The sequence below is a fragment of the Onychostoma macrolepis genome, chromosome 15 (genome assembly GCF_012432095.1).
Source record: "Onychostoma macrolepis isolate SWU-2019 chromosome 15, ASM1243209v1, whole genome shotgun sequence".
NCBI classification, from domain to species: domain Eukaryota; kingdom Metazoa; phylum Chordata; class Actinopteri; order Cypriniformes; family Cyprinidae; genus Onychostoma; species Onychostoma macrolepis.
Window position 1 is genome coordinate 12,423,903 of NC_081169.1, and position 23,992 is coordinate 12,447,894.

General features: G+C 36.6%; 2 protein-coding genes across 3 annotated transcripts in view; both read left to right on the forward strand.

The window, feature by feature from the left end:
- Window positions 1-5: 5 nt before the first annotated feature.
- On the forward strand, window positions 6-8,737 carry dhx40 (DEAH (Asp-Glu-Ala-His) box polypeptide 40). The gene is made up of 17 exons (XM_058745393.1): window positions 6-387; window positions 484-620; window positions 2,016-2,135; window positions 2,349-2,576; window positions 2,688-2,754; window positions 3,335-3,466; window positions 3,573-3,672; window positions 3,805-3,891; window positions 4,218-4,400; window positions 4,488-4,568; window positions 4,798-4,955; window positions 7,342-7,456; window positions 7,554-7,662; window positions 7,744-7,838; window positions 7,916-7,985; window positions 8,103-8,331; window positions 8,416-8,737. Exons 1-17 carry the CDS (start codon window positions 213-215, stop codon window positions 8,532-8,534), a joined length of 2,205 nt encoding a protein of 734 aa, XP_058601376.1. The 5' UTR covers window positions 6-212; the 3' UTR covers window positions 8,535-8,737.
- A 1,458-nt stretch (window positions 8,738-10,195) lies between these two features.
- cltcb (clathrin, heavy chain b (Hc)) overlaps window positions 10,196-23,992 on the forward strand; it is a 30,133-nt gene continuing 16,336 nt past the window's right edge. The window contains exons 1-15 of one of the 2 annotated variants that reach the window (XM_058799739.1): window positions 10,196-10,742; window positions 12,641-12,848; window positions 15,309-15,577; window positions 15,707-15,868; window positions 15,984-16,097; window positions 16,390-16,563; window positions 18,956-19,153; window positions 19,244-19,444; window positions 21,233-21,385; window positions 21,500-21,622; window positions 21,767-21,904; window positions 21,994-22,158; window positions 22,362-22,542; window positions 23,536-23,699; window positions 23,805-23,930. In XM_058799739.1, the coding sequence (XP_058655722.1) occupies window positions 10,701-10,742; window positions 12,641-12,848; window positions 15,309-15,577; window positions 15,707-15,868; window positions 15,984-16,097; window positions 16,390-16,563; window positions 18,956-19,153; window positions 19,244-19,444; window positions 21,233-21,385; window positions 21,500-21,622; window positions 21,767-21,904; window positions 21,994-22,158; window positions 22,362-22,542; window positions 23,536-23,699; window positions 23,805-23,930 (2,418 nt within the window). In that variant the 5' untranslated portion in view covers window positions 10,196-10,700. The remainder of the gene's footprint in view (window positions 10,743-12,640; window positions 12,849-15,308; window positions 15,578-15,706; window positions 15,869-15,983; window positions 16,098-16,389; window positions 16,564-18,955; window positions 19,154-19,243; window positions 19,445-21,232; window positions 21,386-21,499; window positions 21,623-21,766; window positions 21,905-21,993; window positions 22,159-22,361; window positions 22,543-23,535; window positions 23,700-23,804; window positions 23,931-23,992) is intronic. The other variant, XM_058799740.1, reaches the window with a different exon arrangement.

A 23,992-nucleotide genomic window follows, 5' to 3' on the forward strand; every position in this document is an offset into this window, starting at 1 on the left:
GCGAGCTGTGAGTAAAAAGAGATGCGTTCAAACCACGCAAATGTAAACCACCTGACAACTTGTAAACAAGATGAAACAAGGTCTCCTGCGCCAAAATAACGTGTGATTATGACTTATTAACATTCTGCTGATCCTTTAGTAATCGCAAGAGGTGAAATATAAAGTTAAGCAACGTTAGGAAGTGGATAAACGGCACATGAACGGTCATAGACATGTCAAAATCAGAGAAGAGCAGAGAAACAGCGAAGTATGAATCAAGAAAGCTGCCTATTTATCAGCACAAAGACAAACTCATCCAGGCTGTGAAGGAAAGCACCTTCCTGGTCGTAACGGGTGAAACTGGCAGCGGAAAGACCACTCAGCTGCCTCAGTACTTGTATAAAGCAGGTATGTAAATACATGACCATTGTACTGGAGTTGAAAGGCATGTGTGTTGGATCTGTTCCTCTTCTTCAGCATATCTGTGTTTTTCTTCTTCTTCAGGTCTTTGCAGGATTTGTGTGACTCAGCCTAGGAGGGTTGCAGCCATCACTGTAGCCCAGAGGGTGTCCCATGAGATGGGGGTCAGGCTGGGTGAGGAGGTGGGATACCAAGTGCGCTTTGATGACTGCTCTACAAAGGTACGAGATTACGCTCTTATTTAACACTTCAACATTTGTATCACAGAAACAAAGGTACAAAAGTACCTTAAAATCCACTTTTGTTCCTTTTTTTTTACTCTTAAAGTGTGCCTATTAGTAAAAGAATACTTTTATTCCGCAAGGATGCATAAAATGGGTTAACATCGACATTTATAATGTTACATGTTTGTATTTGAAACAAATTCTGTTCTTTTGAACGTTCTGTACATCAAGGTTTCTGAAAAAAGGTATACTTTCAACAGAATGTCGAGCAGAAAAACATTGATGATACTAAGAAATATTTCTTGAGCAGCAAATCAAGATATTAGAATTCAGAATATTAGATTTTTAAAGGATCATTTGACACTGAAGATTCAGCTTAGCTGTCACAGGAATAAATTACATTTAGTTATTAGTTATATTATTCATAATATCAATGCTTTACAGTATTTGTTTTAGCCTTTTTGAGTGCAAGATACTTATTTAAATAATATATATTAATAATATTCTTATTTAAATAATATTAAAGACTCCTACTAAACCCAAACATTTGAACGGAAGTGTACATTGTAAATTTTATTATCATATTTCCTGTTGGACCATATATTGTTTTTATTGACACTTTATTGACAGTTCAATAAATATTACCACAATGCATAATATATATGTTTTTTTTTCTTTTTCATTTTTCATATTTTAGTACTGAGATTTAAATTGTTTTTCATTATGGGATAAATACAAAAATCATGTCACAAATCATTTACACATTTAATGATTTTAAGCAAGCAGCTAAACGGTAGATGCTATTTAAGTAAGCAGGAAATTGCATCTTTGCTATAGTGGTAAGATCTGCAAATAGTGATAAAAGCTATTTGTAAGTAAATTAAAATATTAGACTATTTGTGACCCTGGACCACAAAACCAGTCTTAAGTTGCTGGGGAGTATTTTTTGCAATAGCCAAAAATACATTGTATGGGTCAAAATTACTGATTTTTTTTGTGCAAAAAATCATTAGGATATGAAGTAAAGATCATGTTCCATGAAGATATTTTGTAAATTTCCTTCCATAAATATATCAAAACTTAATTTCTGATTAGTAATATGCATTGCTAAGAACCTGAACTTTAAAGGTGATTTTCTCAATATTTAGATTTTTTTTGCACCCTCAGATTCCAGATTTTCAAATAGTTGTATCTCGGCCAAATATTGTCCGATCCTAACAACCCATACATCAAAGGAAAGCTTATTTTTCCAAAGATTGTCCCTTACAACTGGTTTTGTGGTCCAGGGTCACATTTATATTTTTAAGGGTACATGGTCTGGGTTTGTCAAAGTTATGGATTGATTGTAGTTAGTGTCATTTTTAACAGCTTTTTATGTTTTTCTCATATCAGGACACTATGATTAAATACATGACAGATGGCTGTATGCTGAGGGAGATTCTTGCAGACCCCAGTTTATCACAGTACAGCATTGTGATCCTGGATGAAGCGCATGAGAGGAGCCTGAATACAGTATGTGGACTATATATTTGCAGTTTGCGGTTTTACTTGGGAAATTAGTTACATTTTTGGAAGATGTTTTATATATACATACACACATTAACATGCACAATATCCAAAAACATCTAGGTAATACTGTAGTATTTTGGCTTTTTTTGTTAGTGGCATATTGATAATATGCAGAAGATATTTCACAAATATTTAATAAAATTGTTTGTTTTGCAGGATGTTTTGCTTGGGTTACTCAAGAAAACTCTGTCAAAAGGATCCCGTGGCCGCAAAACACCACTCAAACTGGTTGTGATGTCAGCAACATTAGAAACAGAAAAGCTCAGCTCTTTTTATGAAAACTGTCCTGTATTCATGATTCCTGGGCGCACATATCCAGTTACGGAGAAATTCTGTAATCTTATTGGCCCGAAAGACAAAGATAGTTCTGTCTATGTCAAAGAGGTGTGTTGGGACCATTTACATTATTACAAACTTTATTACAAATAGTCTGTTTGCAGGGAAACATGTTTGAAACCTCTAAGACTCTAAATGTGTTCTATTTGTGATCCATAGGCGGTTAAAGTGACTTTAGATGTGCACACAAATGAAACAGCTGGTGATATTTTGGTCTTCCTGACCGGTAAGTTCAGCAGAGAGCTACACTACTCTTCAAATGCTTGGGGTCAGCAATTTTGTTTTGTGTTGTTTTTTAAAAGAAATTAATACTTTTATTCATAGGCATTTCATGATCAAAAGTGACAGTAAAGACATGTATAATTATTTTAAATAAATGCTGTTCTTTTGAACTTTCTATACATCAAAGAATCCTGCAGAAAAATCTTAGGCAACACAACTGTTTTCAGCATTGATGATAATAAGAACTGTTTCTTGAGCAGCAAATCAGCATATAATTAGAATGATTCCTGCAGGATCATGTGATACTGAAGACAGGAGTAATGATGCTGAAAATTCAGCTTTGATCACAGGAATAAATTACATTTTAAAATAGAAAACAGTTATTTAAAATTGTAAAAAATTTAAGTTTTTACTGAATTTTGATCAAATAAATACAGCCCTGGTGAGCATAAGAAACCTTTTACTGACGGAAAATTCTTACCGGCCCCAAACATTTGAAAGATACAAATTTTCAGTGGTAAAAATATACTTTTATTTGCAATATTCCTCTTTAGTTTGTAGCTCTGGTCTTGTGTTTTGAACAGGACAGTCTGAAATTGAGAAAGCCTGTGATTTGCTCTTTGAGAAGGCTGAGATCTTGGACTACCGTTACGATGTCCATGACCAAACTGTTGAAGGCCTTCTTATCCTGCCTTTATATGGATCCATGCCAACAGGTCAGCCTGTCTCTAGATTGGTCTTAAAAGTCATAACAGAGTGAAATTCTGAGCTTAATCATTAAGTGATCAATACATGTTTTGTTATATTTAATGTTTTTTACAGATCAGCAAAGACAAATATTCCAGCCTGCACCAAAAGGTGTGAGGAAGTGTGTGGTAGCAACGAATATTGCTGCAACTTCACTCACAATTGATGGAATCAGGTAAAAAAGTCATACAAAATTAAACAAGCATCATTTCCTCAATATATAGAATGGCAGATATCAAAAATGACAGTTATGCTCAGAGCAACTGTTGTAGTGTAACATTTCTTTTTTTGTGTGTCTGTGTTGTAGATATATCGTTGACAGTGGATTTGTAAAACAACTAAATCACAACTCAAATGTTGGTTTGGATATTTTGGAAGTGGTACCTATTTCAAAGTGAGTGACCTGGGAAATTCCAGAATTTATTTATTTTTTATTATTAATATTTTTTAAATGATTTTTATGTATTATGTTTTATATAATATAGTTTTTATATGTACTTTTTTATCATTTGAATCTTTTATTACATATTGAATTATTTTATTCATATTTTTGTTTTATTATATGTTGCCATGAATGTAATGATCAAAGTGAGTGTGTTATGCTACTTGTAAAAAAAAAAATGTTTAGTGAGGAATTGACTAGTTTGTCCAAACAATAGAGAAAAAAAATCCAATTTAAATTTTCTATTTAATAAAAGTGCTGATGATGTTTCCACACAGGAGCGAGGCTCAGCAGAGAGCAGGCAGGGCTGGACGAACCTCAGCAGGAAAATGCTTCAGGATTTACAATAAAGACTTCTGGGACACATGTATGCCTGAGTACACCATTCCAGAGATCCAGCGGACCAGTCTTACATCTGTCATTCTTACACTGAAATGTCTCGGTATCCATGACGTGATTAGGTATTGCTGGGCTGCATTGTTATTGTTTAATCAGTTTGTCAATCATTTAAATTTGAACATTTCTTTTTTCAATTATGGTATATTTAGATTTCCTTACCTGGACTGTCCAGAGGAACGCTTTATCCTGACCGCTCTGAAACAGCTGTATCAGTATGATGCTATTGACAGGTGAGTGATATGCATCCTGCAAACTGTTGCCTGTTATCTAAGTACATTGCAAGAAACAGCTGAGAGAGTAGAATATGGCCAGCTGCATTTTTCCAGAAGCCCATCCTGACCCCGGTCTTGCTTATATTCACATTACATATCAGTAATGGCACACAGTGTGTTTTGTTCACATACACACTGTCAGTTCTATAATCCTAATTAAAGCTCTAATATCTGCTTTTTGATGCAGGAGAGGTCAAGTGACCAGGCTGGGGAGGTTGATGGTGGAGTTTCCTCTTCCTCCGAATCTTACTCGTGCTTTGCTCAAAGCTGCTGCTCTTGAGTGTGAAGATGTAATGCTGCCCGTGGCTGCCATGCTCTCAGTAGAGAACATTTTCATTCGACCAGGTAATCATTCCTTTATCATTCATGTCTAACACTTATAGTCAGCATGAAATAAATATTATAAATAATTAATATATGACAGACTTCTCTCTGGTGTTGTGTGCAGGACTTCTCCAATCATATAGTCCTCTTAAACAAGTGTTGTACTTTCCGCGTGCACAGTTCGGACGCTTACATGGACAGCACTACTTGTATTTATACTACCGAAAGTGTACGCTGGTGGTCCGCTTTGTTTGCAGATGTGTTCCACACATGCGCAGTAGATCGGCAACATATAAAAACAAACATGTAAACAAACAAATGCCCAAACTATGGGCAATTTCTCTCCATGAATTATTGCACATCTGGCTGTCTTTATATTGTTTAATCGATGGATTGTAGAGGTGCGGGTATCAATGGACTTCTTCACAGCCAGTTGGTGCTTTTGTAGCCTAAAAAATGGGAGGCATGCAGGTGTTCACCGAGAGCCTCCGCATACACCCTCTGATGATGATTTTTACATCATGCAGACCCAAGCGGACTTGCGCACACAGAAAGTATAACACAGGCTTTAAACTCCACCCCTTTTTAAAATTTGACTGAAAGCATGAATATTTGATACTCTCATGTGCCCTTTCTTTGCAGCCTATGCTGTTTTCGCTCCAAATAGAAGAAAAATAATAAAATAAAAATAAAATAAATATATAAATATATATGTATATATATATATATATATATATATATATATATATATATATATATATATATATATATATATATATATATGTGTGTGTCTGTATATAATATCGTGAAAATTTGTTTTGGTAACCTATTTCAAAAGTGAAACTTTCATATTTTCTAGATTCATTACATGTAAAGTAAAATATTACAAAAGTTTTTTTGTTTTAATTTTGATGATTAGACCTTACAGCTCATCAAAGTCAAAAATCCAGTATCTCAAAATATTAGAATATTTCCTAAGATCAATCAAAAAAAGGATTTGCAAAACAGAAAAGTTCAAGTTCTTTAAAGTATGTTCATTTATGCACTCAATACTTGGTCGGGGCTCCTTTAGCACAAACTCCAGCATCAGTGAGGTGTGGCATGGAAGCGATCAGCCTGTGGCACTGCTGAGGCATTATTTAGCCTTCAGCTCGTCTGTATTGTTGGATTGTGTTAAAGTCCTGCTGGAAAAGGAAATCAGCATCTCCATTAAGCTTGTCAGCAGATGGAAGCATAAAGTGCTCCAAAATCTCCTGGTAGACGGCTGCATTGACTTTGGACTTGATAAAACACAATGGACCAACGCCAGCAGACGTCACGGCACCCCAAATCATCTCTGACTTCGGAAACTTCACAGTCTTCCTCCTGACTCCAGACCTTGATTTCCAAATGAAATGCAAAATTTACTTTCATCTGAAAAGAGGACTTTGGACCACTGAGCAACAGTCCAGTTCTTTTTCCACAGCCCAGGTAAGATGCTTCTGACGTTGTTTCTGTATCAGCAGTGACTTGGTAGCCCTTTTCCTGAAGACGTCTGAGCGTGGTGACTCTTGATGCACTGACTCCAGCTTCAGTTCTCTCCTTGTGAAGCTCTCTCAAGTTTTTAAATCGGCTTTGCTTGACAGTATTCTCAAGCTTGCAGTCATCCCTGTTGCTTGTGCACCTTTTCCTACCTGATTTCTTCCTTCCAGTCAACTTTGTATTTAATATGCTTTGATACAGCACTCTGTGAACAGCCAGCCCTTTCAATAATGACCTTCTGTGACTTACCCTCTTTGTGAAGGGTGTCAATGATCGTCTTCTGGACCATTATTGTGGTTTCAAAGAACAAGAGATACCCGGCATTTATACTGTAGGGATGGTCATTTAATGAAGCTCAAATGTAAATATTCTAATATTTCGAGATACTGGATTTTTGACTTTCATGAGCTGTAAGCTCTAATCATCAAAATTAAAACAAAAAAACTTTTGAAATGTTTTACTTTACATGTAATGAATCTAGAAAATATGAAAGTTTCACTTTTTGAAAGTTTGAAGTTTGCACTTTTTCATGATATTCTAATTTTTTGAGATGCACCTGTATGTATGTATATAAATAAATAAATAAATATATATGTGTGTGTGTGTGTGTGTGTGTGTGTGTGTGAAAAATTGCCAGTAGTTTCCTGTAAGGGGTAGGTTTAAGTGTAGGGCAATAGCACAAACAGTTTGTACAGTATAATATTTGTAGCAATAGCCAACAATATATTGTGTGGGTCAAAATTGTAGATTTTTCTTTTATGCCAAAAATAATTAGGTTATTAAGCAATTATGCATTGCTAAGGACTTCATTTGGACAACTTTAAAGGTGATATATACTATTCTAATATATTAGATAAATCCAACATCCTTTTTTATTTTTTTAAAGGTAAACCAGAAGGACAAAAGGAAGCAGAGATCAGACATAAAGAGATAGCAGCTTGCGCTGGTGGCTCCAATGATTTCCTCATGCTGCTCAGTGTATTTGAGAAGTGCAGAGCGAGGTACACCATGACTAACCAAATGACTAAATAAATCCAGAACACTTTATAGAAATCATGTGAAATAATGTATTCGTTCTTATTTTGATTCTTCTAATAGTGACAATCCATCTGCCTGGTGCAAAGAGCACTGGATCCACTGGCGAGCAGTGAAGTCAGCCTTCAGCATTGAGTCTCAGCTGAGGGAGATTCTTCTTCGCCTGAAGCAGGTAATTGTTTCTCTACAACAGTATTTGCATTTACTATTATAATTGTGAATTCTTACGACTTGTTCTTGACTGTTTATGTAGCAAAAAGATTTTCCACATGAGACGTTTGAGGGCAGTCGGAGTGAACTCCTGCGGCAGTGCCTTTGTCTGGGTTATTTCACCAATGTAGCCAGGAGGTGAGTGCCACACTGTCATTTTATTGCACAATATGTATTTATCAAAGCCAGTATTCAAGCTGTACTGTTTTCCTCAGATCTATTGGGAAATCATTCTGCACCATGGATGGACATGGGACCAGTGTTCTCATTCACCCCTCATCATGTGTAAGGAATTAAAGATAAAGATAAAATTTTTGTCATTATTTACTCACATTCATGTCATTTCTATGCCTGTTGTATAATAGTTTTTGCCAAGCACTTGCTTTAATTTCTTTTATTCAGCTCTTTGGTCAAGAATTGCATCTGGACTGGATCATCTTCCATGACGTGTTGGTCACCTCACGGGTGTACGTGAGAACAGTTTGTCCCATCCGTTACGAGTGGGTAAAGGACCTGTTGCCGAAGCTGCATGAAATCGACGTCTATGAGCTGAGTAGTGTCGCTAGGGAAGAGGTAACCGATGAAGAGATGGCGCAGTGGGAGAAGAAAGAGGCAGCAAAAAGACAAGCAGGTGCGTTTGAAGAGGCTGAGCATTTTGATGTAGTTAAATTGTGTCATATTTTTGTAACACTTTTTTTTTTTTGTGATTAAACAGAAACCACAAAGGATGCGGCAAAGAAGCTGGAAAAGCGAAACGGTGAAAGTTCAATCACTGAGGCTCGCGCTCGCTATTTGGAGCGAAAACAGCATCGGCTGCAAAGAAAGGGCACATGAAAGGATCAAATACTCACCACTGATACTGCAGCTGCTGTATACAAATATGAAAGACTTTATAATCTCAGATTTCAGAACGTAATACTCGTTTACTGCCACAGAACTCTGGTCCCTGTTGATTTTGAATATGGCTCTTGAGTCATATGTAATAAACATTTTATATCTTTTATGGAAATAAATTGTTTTTTTTTTTTTTACTTTTTGATACGGAGTGTGTGTGTGTTTTTTTTTTTTTTTTTATGTTTAAAGTGCGGACAAAACATGATAGATTTTAAAACCGCCCGCATCTAGTGCATTTGAGGGGACGTTTTCATTTATCCCAATGACTCAAATCTTTTTTCACTAATAAGATTTGTTAAAGTTCAGTGGCCCTTTCCACAGGTTAGCAATAGGAGGGGATGAGTCATGCTGAACACAAAAACACAATTTTGAAGAATGTTGGTAACCAAACAGCATATGGTTATGGTAGCCATTGACTTCCATAGCATTTTTTTTTTCTCCATACTGTGGAAGTCAATGGCTACCGTCAACTGTTTGGTTAGTTACCAACCATTCATAAAATATCTTCTTTTGTGCTCAACAGAAGAAAGAAACTCATACAGGTTTGGGATAATTTGTGGGCGAGTAAATGATGACACAATTTTCATTTTTGGGTGAATTATCCCAAGACACACCAAGCTGATATCAAAGAATTAGCATTGACAAAAGGTGGCTGTGTTGTCACCTTGCTCCGCCTGCGCCTGGGACAAAAATTTGCACTTGAACACACGACAAAGATTATGGCCAATAGCAAACTTAAACAGTTCCTGTGTGAGAAGAAATAACTCTCCATACTAGCAAGTGGCAGTAGTCATTTGTCATTAAAAAATTGAAACCTGGAACTAGGACTGCAGATATACAAACTATTAACAGAGCATTGCTATATACCATTTTCTTGCTAACCACAGATGGACTCGCTGCTTCAAATATGTCTGATGAGCTGCAAAAGGCACGGTCTTTGTCAGTTCTTTGGGCCAGAAAGGAAAGAACTGGAAGTGAAAAATAATGGGAAATAGTTTTATCACTTTAGTTTTTTTCTTGTGCACTGGTTCGTCAGACTGGTCTCTATTACTGAAGTGCTCAGTTGCTGATCCAACATGCTCATTTGGCCAAAAAGCCACAGACGTGGTATGACTAGTGCCAAGGTGCGGAACACAACACAAAACACAGGCATTCAACACTGGCTTGACATTGGCCCAACATTGGTTTGGTGTGTCACTCGCAGCCCTAAAAAACGCCCAGTTGTTAATGACCCATGATTAAAATTTGACCCATGATTAAAAGAACTCCATAAAATTTACAAACAATATGTTGACTGATTTTGTTCACTGACGAAATGCTCAGCTTAGGTTCTTCAGTGTTGTTCAGAAAAAAAAGGACCAATTTATTGAAAAACATTGAATAATTTGATCTTGTTCTGCAAAATTATCTCATCTTTATTCAAATAATTTCAAATGGACAGAGTTTTCAATATTCCCCAGACATGCCAAACCAATGACATTATGCTCCTTCACAACCAGTATTTAAATTGTTAAACGCTTGCGCCAGTCAGAAAACGATTCAGTGAACGATTCATTCAAAAACAACGATTCGTTCACGAACGAACCTCCACTAGAGCGCAGCCGGAAATGACGTACATAGAATAAGAAGAACTGAATGATGTGGCAAAAATGAAACGAATTATTTAATACTGACTAGACTACACATACCGGCGCTTATAAATCAAATCTAAAATATTAACCGCCCAAACGCTCCCATACACCAAATCAGAGCTTCGCGCATCGCCTGCTTGATAAACAAAATCGCTGAAATCGCGAATGTCCTTCCGCCGCAAAGTCCGCGCTGCTGCTTCCGGATTGTCAGTCTGAGCTGTTTCCGCCGCCATTGCGGGTCTGAACGAGTCCCATCCGTGCAGAGAGGGGAGAAGAAACATCAACCATCTGGCGGATTGGCTTGACACGACAAAAACGCGACACTTGTATTCTCTGTTTAATAAAGCCAGCAGTCCTGCATTTGATCTGTTTTGAATCGGGGGTGTCCGCGGAGAGGAGGTCGTCGCTCGCTAAAGCTAGGCAGAAATTTTGCGAGGAGTCCGGCCGGGAGGATTGAGAACAGAAAGCCCAAACCATGGCTCAAATCCTGCCTATCCGCTTCCAGGAGCACCTGCAGGTGGGTTTTTACTACGGCTAAACCGTACGCTACTCGTTCACAGCATTAATAATCGTTGTCTGTACTGTTACAGAGGTGACAGTGTTCGTTAGCTTTAGCGCTAGCTCAATGAATGACCTCCCATCCATTTCAATGGCTGTGTATCAAAAACTCAGCATCTTTGAACGGTCGAATTTAATGCATGTGAGATTCTAAAAACTGATGGACGTTCGAATTTAAAAGTTCGAAACCGCCGTTCAGACGGAAAACACTAGATGTTCGAATCGAACGAGCTTATGATGCTGGAAATATGCAGTCTGGGTAGGCAGGTCACTAGGTTTTTGGACACAGCCTTTGCAGGTGGATGCAGCGATCGGTGAAGGATTAAACCAGCTTTATCAAGCTGCATACCTGGTGTGATCGATTTTATCGCAAATGTGTCGTTTTGATAAAACGTGACTTGGATGGTCCACATTTCCATTGCAAAAATGTCCCTTTAGTGCTGATTTAAAGGGATCATTAACCCGAAAATGTAAAAATTATAATCGTGTACTCACTCTAAAAACAATATAAAAAATGTTCGGCAGAATGACGTAAAATATATGGGTGGTTATTCGCTGAGATTTCACAAGTCAAAATCGATTCGTTTGTAGATGTATCAAATACAGAACGCGTCAGTTTTTAAGGAAAAAATCTAGCTAACTTAGTAATGTTGTAAACTGTACAGAAATCCAAATTCGATTGCTGTTTATTTTTAACAGCCAGAGCTCAAATAAGAGTTGTATCCAAACACTGAAAATACACATTTATGTAAACTTATTAGTTATATGCTTATGTTTTTACATCCGTTGTTTTTTTTTTTCTTCTTCTCAAACTTATATTAAATGAGACATCATGAACAGGTTAAGTAAAAATATAATGACTATATAATATGGTGCATATGCTGTATTTAAAAGATGCTATGGACATTATATGGCTTTCCTGAGGTAAATGTTAATTGACGTTTTTTACAAGAATATTTTAATGTCTTTTCACGGTTTGAACACTAAGCAGTGAGACGTGCAACGGATTATGGTACTGTTTATTTCAACATACCTTCTGATGTTCATTCATGTTTTTTAATGCTATAAGTAGTAGTAAAGAGGAAGAGATATGCGTCCTGTTGCCACATTAAAGAGCATCATAAAGACAAATTACTTGAATTTCATGATAAAATGGATAGAATTTGAAAGCTGAGACTTTTTCATATCATAAGTAAAGCACAAAGCGTATTGTTTTGATCACGCATCAAATGAAATCGGACTAAACGTTTGATTTTGGAACTTAAGAATCAACATCGATTCATCAAAATAAAGATGTAGTAAAATCTATTATTTAATATTAGCAACCTCGCCCTAGTTAAAAAAAAAAAAAATCCAGTGAAAGTCTATGCTGACTGATGCTGTCACTCTGCCTAACATTTTTAGTGAACCGTCCATTTAAATAATTTCTAACATTTAGGATAGTGTATATATGCATAGATTGTGTTTATCAGCATTGATGTGTGATGCATAGATAAATAAGATTTCAATGCTAATTCATGGATATTTGTTGTTTTCATTACTTAAGTTCCAATTACTGGAGCATTAATGTAATGAACCGGACTGACTTGAGTCATTACAGTGTATTGTGTCATTGTGCAGGTGCATCACAGTGGGGGAGAATGATGGGGTTTGTGAGATTGTGCCCATAGATTCCTATTTTTATCTCAAAACGTCCCATAAACATTGAAATAGACTTGCAGCAGACACATTTATGACCTCCAGACAGTGTATTAAAAAAATAAAAGCCAAGCTAGACAGCATTTTGTTGCTGATATGAAAAAAAAATACTAGTACTGTATTTAACAATAGTAAATAATGCCTGTCCATCTCTTACAGCTCCAAAACCTGGGCATAAACCCAGCAAACATTGGGTTTAGCACCCTCACGATGGAGTCGGATAAGTTCATCTGCATCCGGGAGAAGGTGGGCGAACAAGCCCAGGTGGTGATCATCGACATGAGCGATCCAAATACGCCCATCCGCAGGCCCATCTCTGCAGACAGTGCCATCATGAACCCAGCCAGCAAAGTCATTGCTCTTAAAGGTAAGACACAGGGACATTAAAGACATTTCAAAAGTGGGGGGGACACATTAAGGAATGGATTTTTGAAATGTAATGATAATTTTTGGCATGAATATAGAAATTTCCATGAGGTTGTGTGTTCCTGCAACCCCCTCCCACCCCTCAATATATAACATGACTACAATATCTTGTAGTTTTAGACTGCGTTTTCATCGAGACAGTTTAGTGTAACAGTGTATGACTTTTGTGATGTCAGATGACATAATTATTCTAAAATACCCTCCATAATTCCAACAAGTTTATGTTCATATTCCCAGCCATCTCTGTCTCGTTATGTATTAAAGCTTCTTGCTGTAATATTTTGGTTAAGAATAGCTTTTAAAATGCTCATTGGAAATGTCTTGCCGTCATAAATGCTTTGTCTGTTCTTGCTTGTTTTTGTTCCTTTTTATTTTTTGTTTCTTACTGCTTTCTTATGTTTGCAGACGGTGAGTTCAATTTCATCTATCCTGAGTTGTGGGATTTTGAATTGTGAAATGTGGGGTCAATCTGAATGCCTTTGTTGAATGATAGGTTAGCCATGTAAGGAGGGGGTTGGGATCGTGTAACATGCATGTAACATGGCTACAGCCTGTTTTTTTTTTTTCTTTCTTGTTTGGTGTAAAATTAAATACATTTTGTTGTTGTTAGTCAAAACAACAATGTTCAGCTCTTTAATTTTTTTTTGTTTGGCACTTGACTGTATACTGTTAATGCAATGCAAAGTTGTAATATGTCTGTAAACTGATAGATTTGAAAGGCAACTTTCTAGATATATTTCACTCTGCAACTGTAAAAATGAGAAGGTGAATTATGACCTTGAAAGTAGTGAGAGAAACTGAATATTGTCTTATTTGCAGTGCTTATTTGTATTTTTATATGATTATAGTGATTTTGGAAATGAGCATTCAAAAGTTTGTGGTCAGTATGATTTATTTATATATATTCAGCAAGGATGCATTAAATTAGCTAAAAGTCACAACAGAGACATTTATAATTTTACAAAATTTCTAATTCAAATAAATGCTGTTTGTTTTTCAGCTTTCTATTTATCAAAGAAACCTGAAAAATACACATTTAAGCAGTACAACTGTTTTCAACATTGATGATAAGACATGTTTCTTGAGCAACAAATTAACATATTAGAATGATTTCTGAATGATCATGTGACACTGAAGACTGGAGTAATGATGCTGAAAATTCAGCTTTGCATCACAGGAATAAAATACATTTCAATAGAAAACAGCTATTTTAAATTGGTATAATATTTTACAGTTTTTACTGTATTTTGAATAAATAAATGCATCATTGATAAGCGTAAGAAACGTCTTTGAAAAACATTAAAAAAAACTTTACTGACCCCAAACTTTGGAATGGTAATGTATTTATACTGAGAGCAGAAAATTATTTTTTTTAAGCCTTGAGTTTAAATAATATATGCAATTGTTAGTAATATTCAGAATTGTTAGGTGTTTTCCCCCCTCATGACATTGTTACATGTAAGGCCAGATGTATTTTTATTTTTTATTTTTTATTAATTACTAACAGTGGTTACAGAAATTAAATCAAATCATACAGTGACCCTGAAAAATATTTGGACACTTAAAAAGTCAGAATTCCGTCACATTAGAGAAAATGATCAAATCATAATTCAGCTTTTCTCAAAACTAATTTGTTCTTTAATGGCTGTTTGAAATCTGCTTTCTACAATATCGACTGACATTTGACAACTATAAAGTGTCCAAATACTTTGTCAAATAAATCAGATGATTTGTTTTGATTTTAAAAGTGTGCTGCTTCTAATTTTCTTTAAAATAAATGCTGCTATTTTTATTTTTTTGCAGTGATATTCATACATTAACTGTGGCTTTAAGTGTCTCAATGCATTTTGGGGCTGCTGTATTTTGATTAAAAAAATAATACATCTCTGCAGATTTAAAACTTTTAAACATGTTTTAGCAAATAGTATTCCCACATACTTGAGGTGAGGTAAGGTGATGATTCATGTGATTGCAGGCGAGAATAATATAATGGTTTTAATTTTTTTTTTTTTTTTTTACATTAAACAATCTGCATTGCATTTTTTTTGTAGTACAGAGTAGAGACATATGAGTTCCTAACTAATGAATAATTGATAAGCTTGCTAGATTTAGAACTTAGAACACTAAAAATTGTACAACTAAATGCAGATTAAAGCTCGGCTTGATGTTTGTAAATGTTTGCAGTGTTTGTACTATAGCTGTTCCTTTTGCACTGTAACTGCTTTGTCATGTTGTCCATATCTTTGTTGTTACTTTACACTTACTATTTAACATACACATCATGTTGTTAGCATTACGCTTGATGTCCGTATGTTAACTCATTTAAATCACACCATTCATGAACTAGACAAGAAAAAGTCGTCACCGTTTTGTTCAAGTGACCTCTGTTCCTGAATTTCAGCGGCAAAAACCCTTCAGATTTTCAACATTGAAATGAAGAGCAAGATGAAGGCCCACACCATGACCGATGATGTTACATTTTGGAAGTGGATCTCTCTCAATACCGTAGCACTTGTGACAGACAATGCGGTCTATCACTGGAGTATGGAAGGAGACTCACAGCCCATTAAAGTCTTTGACCGGCATTCCAGTTTAGCAGGCTGTCAAATTATTAACTACCGCACTGACGCCAAACAGAAATGGCTGCTTCTTATTGGAATTTCTGCACAGGTACAAATAACAATTTGATTTGCAATGTTTAATGCACAAAAAATTGCCTGATCCCTTCTCATTAATCTGCATGTCACAGTTGTTGTCGTTTTCCTGCTGAAATGCCATTTTTAAACCTTTTCCTGTCAGCAAAACCGCGTTGTGGGCGCAATGCAACTTTATTCAGTGGACAGAAAGGTGTCGCAGCCGATCGAAGGCCATGCTGCTGGATTTGCTCAGTTTAAAATGGAGGGAAATGCTGAGGAATCCACACTTTTCTGCTTTGCTGTTCGGGGACAAGCTGGAGGAAAGGTCTGGGTTTTTTTTTTTTAAATGAACGTCCATGTGGAAATAAATAGTAATTGTGTCTTTGCGTTGAAACAGTTGTGAATTTAATGTCACTCGTGTATTTTTGTCCCCACTGTAGTTGCACATTATTGAGGTTGGAACACCTCCGTCAGGTAATCAACCCTTTCCAAAGAAAGCAGTCGACGTGTTTTTCCCTCCAGAGGCCCAGAATGATTTTCCAGTTGCAATGCAGGTATTCATAGCTTTGAATATTTAATGAGTATTATTAAAATTTGTCTGTCTGGGGCATTAGGTTTAACCACAAAATTTCAATGACCATCAGAACAGAAAAACCCGTTTTAAAAGCCCCTTTTAGAATAAAAAGAATTTTAGAATAATTATAAAAAATGTTTGTGTATATACAGTATATACATGTATGTATGTGTGTGTATGTATATATATATGTATATGTATACACACACACACACACACACACACACACATTTTCACTAAAGTAGAAGATGCACTCCTTTCTTGTCTTCTAGATAAGCTCCAAGCATGATGTTGTCTTTCTCATCACCAAATACGGCTACATTCACCTGTATGACCTTGAGATGGGCACCTGCATCTACATGAACAGGATCAGTGGAGAGACAATTTTTGTCACCGCTTCTCATGAAGCCACATCTGGCATTATTGGCGTGAACCGGAAGGGACAGGTACCGACCTCTTTACCTGCTGTTATTGCAGACAGAAAGAAGAAAGTGGTGCATTGGCTTTGTTTTAGCTTGAATGTTTAGGCTTGTTTGGTCAGCACATTTGAATGGAGCAGCTGAGCTAGTTCCAGACAGACATCAGGGGTTGTTTCCGTGTAGTTAGTCTGTGCAAACACACTAGCTTGTGTTCTGTAATCTACTGTAACAGAATGCCATCACTTGATGAATTATTTTGGAGCTCAGACCCAAGAGTCATTAAATATGTAGAGGGAGCACAGAAATGTGATCCCTGCTCATTGTTACTCTCCCGTTTGTTTCCCCCCCCTCATTAAATAAACCTCCCTTATCAAACCACAAAACTGTCAGTCCACACTAGGGTGGGATGATATATTGAATGTTCACAGTGTATTTGTCTTGATTTACCTGGCAATATAAAATGAAGCAACACAGAACATTGCATTAATGAACACAATTTTCAATGCGTTTCCTAAGGATCATGTCATTCGATTTTTATTTTTTTAATTTTGTCTATCTACCGGAAAAAATCGGCTTTAAATAGGAAATAGGTTTTTGCCAGGAAAATAACCAGAGGCTGGCATGACGTTAATAATCAAACAAACAATCCTTTTCTCATGATTCATAACTTAAGCAGTGTTTTAATAACATTTCTATTTCAAACTGCAGTATGTGTTAGTGTTGATAAGTTCGAATCATTTCCATGAATCGATTCAAAACTGAATTGTTCAAAATTGCTCATTGCAGGTCATTTCATATTACTATATTATATATTTTTTAAATGAAATTAAAGGTAGGTAATGTAAAAATATAGGTAAATGTAGGTGATGCTTTATATGCATTATTATATTGTTGTCTTTAATGAAAATGGTAAATATAAATTTTGTTCATTTAACAAAAAAAATGAAACGTGAAAAACATTAAAGTAATTTTTTACTTGCATTAAACATTTTGAATTCACTTGGAAGTGGCTATATTTGTCTGAAATGATGGTTTTATCTATAAATATAAATTCAGTTTTAGGTCAAATACATAAATATTGAGCAGTCAACTCATGAATCTCATATATATATATATATATATATATATATATATATATATAATATTATTATTATAATTTTTTTTTAAAGTTATATTTATGGGATGTTTGTGCCTTTTATTCTGAGAGGACAGTGGAGAGATGACAGGAAAGTGTTGGGGTGGAGAGAGGGGAGCAGGAATCGAACTCGGGTCGCTGTGAGCGCAGTTGCGCTGTATGTCGATTATTTTGATATTTTTTTTTTTAAATTTCCCCCATTTTGTTTCTGCTATTTTTAAATTTTATTTTAAACTTAATTACCTATATTTGCTATTCTAACCTCAGTCTTTGTGTGCCTGTGGTCCATAATGCATCAGGATGCTGTAGCTGAAGGAATCCCTGTAAATAACAGCATTTGTTGATCCCTCGACATGTACAGTGAGAACAGCGTGTGCCGCTCAGTAGGAGGTTGAGACGGCCGCTGTAATCCTCTTACTGTATTATTGCGGTGTGTTCGCTGGGCTTCATTCGCTGACTGATGACCAGCTCTGTCACAGGCCGTGCTGCAGACTTAAATAAGTGTATAATGGGATACCGGCCCATTCATTTATATATTACCCTGAGGGTCGCTTTAGGTGCTTTATGGGTCCAGATCAGCATCATTTGGAGCCAATCAGTGCATTATTAGGGGCTTATGAATAGAGATTAGCCAGATTTAGCACTAATGTGGTAATGGAACAGATTATGGGTTGGCACACAGAGATCTGTTTATTTGAGAAAGACGAACAAACTTCACAACAAGCATTACTGATACTTAAAGATGCATAATAAACAGAAAGGGAGCTCAGAGGTGGCTTGTGGCCGTATGTTTTGGGACTGGTGAGAGAATATTAAACATGGGCAACTGGGGTTGCGCTGCCACAAGTTCGGTAGTTGGTACTTGGTATAAATACCTGTGAAATTTGAGTTTTCACACCTCTAGCAACTAAAATGTTGAACACAGTCTTTCATAAATGAAAGTAAATTAATATTCAAAAAATTAAATGAAGTTTAAGTTTTTCACTTTATCGCTAAAAAAAATCGATTAAAAATATACAAATTAAACAAACAGTTCTTGAAGTTTTCAGGTATCTTTTGTATAAAGTATAAATTCTGCAGAAAAAAAAAAAAAATAAATATATATCAGCTTTGCATCACAGGAATAAATAAATTACATGTTAAAATGTATTAAAATAGAATGCAGTTATTTAAAAAAAAAAAAAAAAAAAGTATAAATCCTAAAGTATAATTCTGTTTAATTTGTAGAGTGAATTATGGTGTCAGTGTCTGCATTCTCTTTCTGACACTGTCATTGTTTCTCAGGTGCTGTCTGTTTGCGTGGAGGAGGAAAACATCATCCCTTACATCACTAACGTGCTGCAGAACCCTGATCTGGCCCTCAGGATGGCCGTCCGCAACAACTTGGCAGGTGCCGAGGAGCTCTTCGCCCGCAAATTCAACAACCTATTTGCTGGTGGCAACTACTCTGAAGCTGCTAAAGTGGCTGCCAATGCACCAAAGGTACAGCAGACTGCATTACACGACCTGATGCCTAATTAGTCATTGTCAGGCAAATGTTGGGGTTTATGATTGGCTATTGGCTTCTTGCAGGGCATCCTGCGCACCCCAGACACCATCCGTCGGTTCCAGAGTGTTCCTGCCCAGCCCGGTCAGACGTCTCCCCTGCTGCAGTACTTTGGGATTCTGCTGGATCAGGGCCAGCTGAACAAGTTTGAGTCATTGGAGCTTTGCAGGCCCGTCCTGCAGCAAGGCCGCAAACAGCTCCTGGAGAAATGGCTAAAGGAAGACAAGGTAGATCCTCTTCTGAATGAATATGTGACCCAAAGTTGTATTAAATTCAAATTACTTTATTGGCATGATTTTTATACACAATATTAGCAAAGCATCAATACAACAAAAGCAGTTACAAAAATTATAGATAGATAGATGGGTTGATAGAAATAAATAAAAAGGTGCTAGTAATTATAATGGAAAATAACCAATAATAGTATAAAATAAAATAGACGTGCTCTAGGTTTTGTAAAGCCATGAAAACTAGGAAATATCAGAGAATTATAATATTGTGTTTTTCCATGCATGGACAAAATAATGGAAATTAATAGAGATGCACCGATTGCGATTTTTCTTGGCCGATTCCAATTTCCGTGTTGTTGTTTTTTGCGATTTTTCTTTCTAAGGACTATAATTGACAGCATATACAAATAAAAATCTATACTTTTTTTCAATGCAAAAAATGATTTACATAAAAGAAATTATGAAACATTACAATTCCCCAAATCTGAACTAAGTTACAGATGTTCTCTCACTTGAACAACTCTCAAAATAAAGTGCTCTGTGACTGGAAAGGGGTAGAAATAAAACCACCAGTAGGTGGCGGCAAAATACCATTTTAATAAATGAGCCATTTAGTCGTTCATGATTCGTTCAGAAAAAAGGCAAGTGACTGTCTTTTATTGAATAGTTTACTGAATCATTGACTTACTCGATTCCTTCAGAAAATACATCATTTGCCATTTACACCGAATGCAATAAAATCAGAAACATTCACGTGAAAATTTTTGGTGGCTAAGCTTCAGTGCTTCCCTAGTTTTTTTTTTTCTTTTTGACATTTTAATTGACATTTCTTCTTGTCCGGTTGGGCAAGTAAAATTCTCTCGCTCGCCCCTTTAAAAAAATATCTGCCTGTCCCGAACAAGCGTTAATCGAGCCATGTGGTTCCTCCACAGTTTACTTGGGCCTACACATATTACAAATTGCGAACTTTGTGTCTTCTTCACTCACAGAAGAACTTCCATGCCGACAACATGTTTACATGCAGATGTGAGAGTAAGTGTGATGTCAAAATGGAACGGCCGGTCACTGGTCCGGGCCGATCACGCGGAAAATCGGCTAATTCTGGTCCCTGGCCGGTTGATCGGTGCATATCTAGAAATTAATACAATTATGGTAAATTCATGGAAATTGCTTTGAAAAATTTACATTTTCTAGCTATGCTGTACAGTAAAATATTTAATCTGTTGGATATTTATTTGTTTTGAGTAAAAGTGATGTCTGATTTGTTAATAAATCAGTCTCTTAATTTCTTTTTTTTTTTTTGGGGTAAGTTCACCCAAAAATGAAAATTGATCATTTACTCACCCTCATATCATTCCAAACCTGTAAGACTTCATTTCTTCTGCGGAACATAAAATGTATTTTGAAGAATGTTGGTAACCAACGGTTTTGATTCCCGTTGACTTCTGTTATATGGATAAAATATAATGGAAATCAGTGGTACCCGAATCTGTTTCAATCATAAAGGTTTGGATTGGAACAATATGAGGGTGTGTAAATGATGATAGATTTTAATGTCTGGGTGGACTGTCACTTGAACGTATCACATAGGCTGATTCACAAGCTCATCAGTCTTAATCAAAATTATTTTTAAAATCGTGTTCTTTTATCACAAACAACTGGAAAGGTCATAGAAATGAATTTGTCAAAAAGTGTGGAACCCCTCATATCTTTCCGACTAATGTAATTTTTTGTTATTCAGTATAATGATACATAATGAAAACCGTCTGTTTTTGGTTCCTGCAGCTGGAGTGCTCTGAAGAGTTGGGTGATCTGGTGAAGTCTGTGGATCCAACTCTTGCACTTAGTGTTTATCTAAGGGCCAACGTTCCCAACAAAGTGATCCAGTGTTTCGCAGAGACCGGGCAGTTCCAGAAAATTGTACTGTATGCAAAAAAGGTGAGTTTTAAAAAAAGTGGCACTAAATTTCACACTGCACTGTAAACTGCTCTATTCGTGTGAGAGATTGAATATTTGAGCTCCATCCTCTAATGCGTGGCCATCTGTGTGCAGGTTGGCTACACTCCAGACTGGATCTTCCTGTTGAGGAACGTCATGCGGATCAGTCCAGAACAAGGCCTGCAGTTCTCCCAAATGCTCGTTCAGGATGAGGAACCTCTGGCTGACATCACTCAGGTCTAATAGCATTTTGTGTTTCCTCGGTTGTATATCTTGTATTTATTTTATACAAATTTGGACTGGATGTAAGCATTTCTGATGATAACGTAGGTGAACTTTTCATAACAAATGAATTTGCTAATGTTTTTGCTTATTCTACAGATTGTGGATGTGTTTATGGAGTATAACCTGATCCAGCAGTGCACTTCTTTCCTGTTGGATGCTCTGAAGAACAACCGTCCCACTGAAGGTCCTTTGCAGACTCGTCTGTTGGAGATGAACTTGATGCACGCCCCACAGGTGCTCACCACAAACATCAGCACCTGACTTACTTTCCTATTTTGCAAAGTTTTGTATCATAACATGGTATTTTTTTTTGCCCTATTCAGGTGGCAGATGCCATCCTGGGGAACCAGATGTTCACTCACTACGACCGGGCCCATGTGGCTCAGCTGTGTGAGAAGGCAGGTCTTCTGCAGAGAGCTCTGGAGCACTACACTGACCTGTATGACATCAAACGAGCCGTGGTCCACACCCACCTGCTCAACCCAGAGGTACAGTCCACAGTCTGCTTGAACTTTTATACCCAGAGTTACTGTATCATTCATTTGCATTTATTAGATTATGGTTGAGTCATGGCCATCAGTGTTTTGTGAGAACATGGTACTTCTGCTCTGATTGATGTGGTAATATTTTTATTGTCTGTGTGTTCTTGTCAGCTCTTTCTGATTCTGAATATGTTGTGCTCTGGTTGCAGTGGCTGGTGAACTTCTTTGGCTCTCTGTCGGTGGAGGACTCTCTCGAGTGTCTGAGAGCAATGCTTTCTGCTAACATCAGGCAGAACCTCCAGATCTGCGTCCAGGTGGCCTCCAAGTATCACGAGCAGCTCTCCACCCAGTCGCTCACAGAGCTCTTTGAGTCCTTCAAGAGCTTTGAGGGTAAGAATGCTGAAACGCTTTCAGTGCACCATAACTGATTTTCCTGAAATTAGGGCAGGACAATATAGCTTAAAGGGATAGTTCACCTTCAGTTGGTCCCCATTGACTTGAATAGTGTTTTTTTTTTGTTCCTTTCCATTCTATGGAAGTCAGTGGGGACCAGCAACGGAAGGTGAACTGTCACTTTAAAGTATTTTATCTCTATTTTTGTTTTAACAATATTCATTGTGTACCTCCGTATTTGTATATTTGTCCAGATCATTTTAATAACAGTGCATTACTGTTTTTACAATAAAGTAAAGTGCCACATGGACACTTGCCTGAAAAAAGTTTAAAGCCCGATTCATTGCCTTTCATTGCATTCGTAATTTAAAAAAAAAATTAAATATTGGGTACAGAAACAAAATAATAATAATAAATTAAATAAAAATATGAATCATATTAGCTGGCTTCATTTAGCAAACAGTATTTCCTTAAGTTATTTTCACACTTAATTATACATGTTAAAATGTATTGCACAAGCTTTTGTTACTTTCACTGTACATTTTATCATCTTTAATGGCGCATTAGAGCTGTACCAAGTCGATTGATGGTTAAAATAAATGTGGTTTAATGCCCCTATAATTTTTGTTTGTTTTATATTCACGATTTAGTTTTAATCCAAATGATGCATATGCTAAGTGAGCAAACAGCAGTCAAGATCATGCAATAGAAGTGCGCACTCTCTCTCTCTTTACTGACAAATAACTCTAGTAACTTGTCTTGTGCATTGGTTTACTCACTTGCTTTTGACACATCCGACTGAACTACAGACTTTCCAGTGATGTCTGTCAGAAAAGGATATTCGCTTGACAAGCTCGCGCATCTGTGCTGCTGCATGCTCAAATCACTCGAGTTTAAACAGTTTTTTAAATCGACTACTTGATTTCCGTTTAAACTGAATCATGGAAATGAATCAGATCTCATGAGCATATGTGTTCGTGTGGCCTGCAGGTCTGTTCTACTTCCTGGGCTCCATTGTGAACTTCAGCCAGGATCCAGAGGTTCACTTCAAATATATCCAGGCTGCTTGTAAAACTGGTCAAATCAAAGAAGTGGAGAGAATCTGCAGAGAGAGCAACTGTTACGATCCTGAACGTGTGAAGAATTTCCTCAAGGTATGACTCCTGAAGGGCTCTTGAATTTGTTTAGGCTTTTAACAAGCATCTTGAAATGAAAAAGTTCATTATGCTATTAAGAACAATTGACCTTGTCTTTAACAGGAAGCAAAACTGACCGACCAGCTGCCCCTCATCATTGTGTGTGACCGCTTTGACTTTGTCCATGACCTTGTGCTCTACTTGTACCGCAACAACCTGCAGAAGTACATTGAGATCTATGTTCAGAAGGTACTCGAGACATGACTGCAGCAACTGTTGTGATTCTCAAGTGCTTTCCTCGGCTCTCTGTG

Coding starts and splice junctions, on each gene's coding strand:
- dhx40 (XM_058745393.1), top strand. CDS start 213: ATGTCAAAATCAGAGAAGAGCAGAGAAACAGCGAAGTATGAATCAAGA. Junction 4,401..4,487: donor GGTATCCATGACGTGATTAG/GTATTGCTGGGC, acceptor TGGTATATTTAG/ATTTCCTTACCTGGACTGTC. Junction 7,457..7,553: donor TTTGAGAAGTGCAGAGCGAG/GTACACCATGAC, acceptor TTCTTCTAATAG/TGACAATCCATCTGCCTGGT.